This window comes from Lichtheimia ornata (genome assembly GCF_029851405.1).
Source record: "Lichtheimia ornata isolate CBS 291.66 chromosome Unknown scaffold00009, whole genome shotgun sequence".
In the NCBI taxonomy this organism is placed as follows: Eukaryota; Fungi; Mucoromycota; class Mucoromycetes; order Mucorales; family Lichtheimiaceae; genus Lichtheimia; species Lichtheimia ornata.
In genome coordinates this window covers 49687-56908 of record NW_026695329.1, presented here as the reverse complement: position 1 = coordinate 56908, position 7222 = coordinate 49687, and the positions used below count along the sequence as shown (strand labels likewise).

At 43.9% G+C, this 7222-nt stretch overlaps 1 protein-coding gene across 1 annotated transcript; it reads left to right on the top strand.

Annotated features, from left to right (window-relative positions):
• Positions 1 to 3862: 3862 nt before the first annotated feature.
• O0I10_002891 (uncharacterized protein) lies at positions 3863 to 7221 on the top strand (the record flags this gene model as incomplete). The annotated part of the gene is made up of 11 exons (XM_058482968.1): positions 3863 to 3926; positions 3989 to 4289; positions 4367 to 4508; positions 4579 to 4752; positions 4806 to 5137; positions 5199 to 5631; positions 5697 to 5792; positions 5846 to 6161; positions 6225 to 6265; positions 6326 to 7054; positions 7120 to 7221. 11 exons carry the CDS (start codon positions 3863 to 3865, stop codon positions 7219 to 7221), a joined length of 2730 nt encoding a protein of 909 aa, XP_058346057.1.
• Position 7222: the final 1 nt, after the last annotated feature.

The window sequence follows — 7222 nt, the reverse complement described above, 5'->3', positions numbered from 1 at the left end:
ATGCAGAGGGACCTCTTTGTGTAACTCAGCTACTTTGCATGAATGGAAGGGTCAATGTATAATTACTTTATGAATCATCTAGGAACAGTCATGTATTGCTAGCTAACGGCCACTTTTATCCAATCATCATTGTTGCGAGATCCACTGCATGGAAACGATGCCCCCAGCCCAGACATTTCCATGACAGAGGTTGATCCGAGCTGATTTGACTGAGTTGCGGTCAAAGAGAGATTACATCACTCTGACATAAAAGCACGCTCGATGTAGCTCAACTGATGTAATCTTGTGTGAGCGTAACTCAACCAAATCAGCTCGGATCAACCTACTTTAATCATGGAAATGAATGTCTAGAGCAGGAGCATCGTCCACCTACAATAGAATGCACAAAAGTTGGGAATGCACAAAAGTGGCTATTAGCTGCCAATGTATGACATGAAGATGAGGGTGGTGTACCTGTCATGCATGGTCCCTGAAGTCCAAACTTTTTAACCCAGTTACCCAAAGAGGTCCTTCTGCATCTTTTGCTCTATTATAGTCATACTACTTTACATTAAACAAAGACCACTTCTCATATAGCATCACGCTTACAAACATAAAGGTGTCTGTTTCTCCAAACTTTACAATCAAACGTGGGCTCTTTAATAGATCAACGTGCTTGTCGGGGTCAAAGAAATCTTGTGTCAAAGTATGAAGTTCATCGTGGGCGATCCCAGATTTCGCAATGTCGCCACCAGCCAAACTGGATCTGGGGGTCGACCTCTTCGACGACGACGACCAAAAAATATTTTTTGGGCTGTTTGCGACATTGAACGCGAAACTTTCACACAAGGTGCTGTTGGCCAAGCCGAGCCCATTGCTCTAATAAAAACCCCACGTTTCATTGTAAAGTTCGGAGATACAGGCAGCTTTATGTTTGTAAGCGTGATGCTATATGAAGAGTGGTCTTTGTTCATTGTGAAGTAGCTAGACCCTGGCAGAGCAAAAGATGCAGAGGAAATCTCTTTGTAACTCAGTTACTTTGCATGACTGGAAGGATGGAAGGATGATACTATATACTGTTGAGGACAGTAAAGCCTACATTGCGATCAACACACTTTCAATAATAAGCTCACTGTTGTCCACCTATGACATGTGAGCGATTCTCCCTGCTTCAGACATTCATTTCCATAATTGGATTATGCATGATCCGAGCGATTTGGCTGAGCTACGCTCATACAAGGTTACTCAGTTGAGCAACATAGAGCATGGTTAGATGTGTGGATTGATGTAATCCCTCTTTTGGCTGTATCTCGCCTAACGAACTCGGATCAACATAATCCAATATGGAAATGAATGTCTGAAGCAGGGAGAATCGCCCACATGTCATAGAGTGGACAACAGTGGCTATTGTGAAGAAATGGCTGTTAGCTCGCAATGTACGGGCTTTGTCAACAGTATACAGTATCATCCTTCCATTCTTCCAGTCATGCAAAGTAGCTGAGTTACACAAAGAGGTCCCTCTGCATCTTTTGCTCTGCCAGGGTCCACCTACTTGACAATGAACAAAGACCACTCTTCATATAGCATCACGCTTACAAACATAAAGGTGACTGTATCTCCAAACTTTACAATGAAACGTGGGGTTTTTATTAGAGCAATGGGCTCGGCTTGGCCAACAGCACCTTGTGTGAAAGTTTCGCGTTCAATGTCGCAAACAGCCCAAAAATATTTTATCGTCGTCGTCGAAGAGGTCGACCCCCAGATCCAGCTCTGGGCTGGTGGCGACATTGCGAAATCTGGGATTGGCCCCGATGGACTTCATACTTTGACACAAGATCGCTTTCACCCCGCCGAGCATATTGCTCTATTCAAAACCCCACGTTTCATTGTAAAGTTTGGAGATACAGGCACCTTTATGCTTGTAAGCGTGATGCTATATGGTAAGTGATCTTTGTTCATTGTGAAGTAGGTGGACCCTGGCAGAGCAAAAAATGCAGAGGGTCGTGTTGTGTAACACAGCTACGTTTGCATGAATGGAAGGGTCGATGTATGATTACTTTATGCATTTTTCAGTAACAGTCATTATTGCCGGCTAACGGCCACTTCTTTCCAATCAGCACCATTGCGAATTTCAATGCATACGAACGGTTGTCCTGATCCAGCCCATCATACCCATCCTTCAACTTTCATGATCCGAGGGAATTCGACAGAAAAACGCTCAACCACAGAAGTATCATCCAATATGAGAAAAATCATTTTGCAAAGTTATTTGTAAACTGCCACTTGATAGCCCATTCCTCCCATTCAACTTTTTTTACCCAACCCAATGCATGTGAATGATTGCTCTGCTCCAGCCCAGCATGCTCATCCTTCAACTTTCTTGAACCGAGAGGATTTGATTGAACAACGGCCAAACAAAGAAATGTCATGTCAACCTGCTACTTAAATTCCCACTTCTTCCACGTCCCGCTTCTTGTGTTTTCCTCCCATTCTCAATTGTTTGCCCATTCAAGTGCAACTACCACCTGTGAACGATTGTCCTGCTTCAACCCATCATGTCGATCCTACAACTCTCTTGATCCAACTCTCTTTGACTGAATGGCAAGTCCATGGCGTGTGCACCCCACTACAACACACGAGTCTCTTGACACTTCACCTTCTCTTGTACAATCCTCGACCACAACCAATCGTAACAGCAGCTGCTACTAGCAACGTCTTTACTCCATTGCTTCAAAGTTGCTTGTAGCAATTTGCCGTACAGCCTTTGGTACGTGAACAGCAGATAGCTATTGTATAGAAACATCTTTATTTACATGTAGCAACTTGCTTCAATACAAACGAGCTTCTATGGATATGGATATGGATATGGATATTGGTTTGGTACATGGGATGGAAGGAATTGGGTATATACAACGCGTGGAAAAAGAGGGTGCCCATGATCAACTTGTGCTTGATGCTTTCAACTCGAACGGTTGGTGCGCAATTCCCAGGCAGCTACTATCATCAAGCTTTGTGCTACCTATCAGCCATCGCCATTCAAGTGCATGTTTTAACACGCCATGTGTATATTCGCCACCACGCATCAAGTGCTGCCTCACATCCACTGATTCACCTTTGCACACTGCACGCCCGACGGATAGAAACTTCCCATATCGATTTATCCCCCATTAGAGCAATTTGTCGTACCTCTTAATCTTTATCTTATGAATGATGTTGGATTAAAGGATTACTTTGGCGAATACAAGATTACATTGGCAACTACTTCTAAGTTTCCTATTATGTATGAAATCTTTCTTCTTCCTGAATTGGACGATACCATCATGTGACTTCGGTATCGAGTACCTGATAAGGCTTTTGCTTGCCCTCAGAAATAGCTCAATCAGCTGCTGAATATGATACCGCTTTGACGACTCACACTGATAGCTTTATTGCGCTACGTAACAGAGGATCATGATAACCTTGAAATGTGAGATTTGATTTATAGTAAAAGTGCTGCAGGTATATGCTGTGGTATACATCATAGGTATCAGTACTCTCTAAGCATTTGCTGCACCTGCGGCATACGTAGTTTAAAAGTGCCTAGCATGATGGTTTACCAGCTTCGTACCTAGCAATAGTGATGGATCACTTTTCAGGTATTACATTGAGACAGCATGAATAGTGGATAGCTTATATGGTCTTTATTGATGCACTGGGTGATGTATATTCAAGAGGGTGTGGGATCAATGAGTGCCTGTATATTATTAGAGACAAGCGTAGATCTTCTCAATGAGATTCCGCTCGCTTAAAGTGGCAGCTGTATTTTCTCGCTCCTCTACTTTACTCGACTCTACACGCTTTTTCTCTCTCATTCGACGACGCCCGCAACGGGAAATACAGCGAAATGAACAGCATCAATAGCATTTCGCAGCAGATTCTATCCAAGCTTCCTCTTTATCGTCTCAAAGGTAGTCTTTTTATGCAGGTGGCAGTTGGGGTGGCATGGCAGCTAACAGGGCCTCATCCATAGACCTCATCAAGGCTGTGCGCGCGTGTAAGACTGCTGCCGAGGAACGAGCCGTAATCCAAAAAGAGAGCGCCAACATTCGTACTGCATTCAAAGAAGAACATAGCGACACGCGTCATGCCAACGTTTCCAAGTTGTTATACATTCACATGCTCGGTTACCCGGCTCATTTTGGCCAGATGGAGTGTCTAAAGCTGGTTGCAAGCCCCAAGTTTGCCGACAAGCGTCTCGGTTATTTGGGTATCATGTTGTTGATTGATGAAAAGACCGAGGTATTGACTCTAGTCACCAACAGCTTGAAAAAGTAAGTAAAGGCGTTTTTGTTGGCTGGGTGGGAAGGCGAGGAGGATGATGTTTATTCAATGTTCTATTATCCTACAGCGACTTGAACCACAACAACATGTACGTCGTTGGTTTGGCTTTATGTACTCTCGGCAACATCTCTTCCTCTGAAATGGCTCGTGATTTATGCTCTGAAGTGGAGAAGCTCTTGGGTAGTTCCAATACATATATCCGCAAAAAGGTAATTTACATCAGCCAATAGTGATGGTCATGATGGTGATGGTAACATTGATACAAACAATGATCCATAGGCTGCATTGTGTGCCTTGCGTATTATTCGCCGTGTGCCTGAGTTGAGCGAGAACTTTTTGTCAAGAGCCAAGACCTTGTTGAATGATCGTAGCCATGGCGTCCTTGTCACTGGTGTTACTTTGGTCACTGAAATGTGCCGTCAGCATCCAGAATACATTGAAATCTTTAGAAAGGTAAATTAAGGGACAATCATGTGGGTGATTCAAGGATCTCATTGATAATGTAGGGTGTCCCTCTTCTTGTGCGTCATCTCAAAAACTTGACAAGCGCTGGATTCTCTCCTGAGCACGATGTCACAGGTGTTACGGATCCATTTTTACAAGTCAAATTGCTTCGTCTATTGCGTATGTTAGCCAAGAACGATCAAGAGGCATCGGATGCAATGAATGATATCTTGGCTCAAGTGGCAACCAACACTGAAAGCACAAAGAATGTCGGCAATGCAATCTTGTATGAAACGGTCTTGACGATTATGGATATCCAAAGTGAAGCTGGCCTACGTGTCTTGGCGGTGAATATCCTTGGTAAATTCTTGAGCAATCGCGACAACAATATCCGGTAGGTCCATTGAATATACATATGGAGGAGATGATACTAACCATATACCTTGGGGGAGTAGTTATGTGGCATTGGAAACGTTGAACAAGACCGTTGGCATCGAATCACAGGCTGTGCAACGTCATCGCAACATCATCTTGGATTGTTTGAGAGATGGAGATATTTCGATTCGTCGTCGTGCCCTTGAGTTGAGCTTTGCATTGATCAACGAAAGCAATGTGCGTGTCCTTACTCGTGAATTATTGGCATTCTTGGAGGTGGCCGATACCGAATTCAAGCAGAGCATGACCACCAAACTTTCACTTGCCGCTGAACGTTTTGCACCCAACAACCGATGGCACATTGATACCATGCTGCGTATGCTTAAGCTCGCTGGTAACCATGTCCGTGAAGAAGTTTTATCTGGTTTTATCCGATTGGTTGTCCAAACAACACAGCTTCATCAATATACCGTTCAAAAACTTTACGCTGGATTGAAACAAGATATTTCTCAGGTATGGATTTGGCATATAATGGTGGTATATATATATATATACATCTTACTGATCGATTTGAATAGGAAGCATTTGTTCTTGCTGGTGTATGGGTTATTGGTGAATTTGGAGATGTTCTTGTGAATGGAGGAAACTTCGAAGAAGATAACAAACAAATGGAGGTAAGCATATCATGTCTCTATGCTGGGTATAGGGTATCTAAGATGTTTCACAGGTATCAGACAATGCGGTTATCGACTTGCTTGAATCCATCTTGATCGGTCCTTATGCGAATCAACTCACCCGTGAATACGTTTTGACGGCATTGATGAAACTCTCTTCTCGACTCCATGATGCTCAAGCACAACAAAAGATCAAAGCACTCTTGCAAGAACACACAGCAAGTATGGAAGTGGAAATTCAACAACGTGCCGTCGAATACACCCACCTCTTCTCTTTCGATAATATTCGTGCAGCCGTTTTGGAACCAATGCCTGTACCTGAAGGTCGATCCATCATTGAGACTAATGATAATGGTCCCACCAGCCCAGGTATATTTTACTTTTTACCGATGAGATGATGGGGATGATGAAACTTACAGGTTTATATAATAGCACCCGGCAAATCTTCCAAGGCAGGTCCTAGTGATCAGGATGTAAGTTGTGTACCTCCCTTTTTCATTATTCACTCTATTCTTATTCTATCCATTGTATAGCTTCTTTTGGATCTTATGGGTGTTGGAACAGCTTCTGGTGGAGATGAACAAGAATCGAATGCAACATCCCTTGCACCTGAGAGCCCCGCTGCACCCCACAGCACTCCACAACAATCACAACCAGCACAAAATATGGATTTATTAGCCGATCTCTTTGGTGGAAGCAGTGCACCACCTGCCACACAACAACAACAACAACAGCAACTACCTACTTCACCTCCCCCATCATCCAACACCAATGTACTTATGGACTTGCTTGGAGGTAGTGATACTGCTTCAGCTCCTGCACCTTCAACACCACCCGCTCAATCGGTCAACAGCCTCGATTCCCTTGCTTCGCTTGGTCAAGCATTCTCTCCTGTATCGCCTAGCTCACCAGCACAACGATCTCTTGGTGCAGGTAGTCCTTCTCCTATGGGATCCCCTGCTGCTGCCGCTGCTACTGCTACCATGGCAGGATCAACACAACAACAACAACCTGGCTATCAAGCTTATTCTAAGAATGGTTTGGACATCAACCTTGTACCTTCACGTGATCGCAACAATCCTGCCATTATCAATATCCAAGTTCTCTTTGCCAACTCTGGTGCCCAAGGTGTGATCTCATCGTTACAGTTCCAAGCTGCTGTCCCAAGAAGTCAAAAGCTGCAAATGGCACCTGCCAGTAGTAACGTCGTCCAACCTGGTACAACCGAGAAGCAGCAAATGCGCATCAACAACCCACAACAGGTAATGAATCAGATATCAAGGTGTTTATGGGTGGGCAATTTACTAATACAGAGGATCGTTTATAGAGCGCCGTCAAACTACGATTGCGTATTGCCTATGTTCTTGCATCTGGTGATAAGGTAGAAGACCTTGCAGAGTATGGTCCTTTCCCCGAAGGTGCATTTTAAT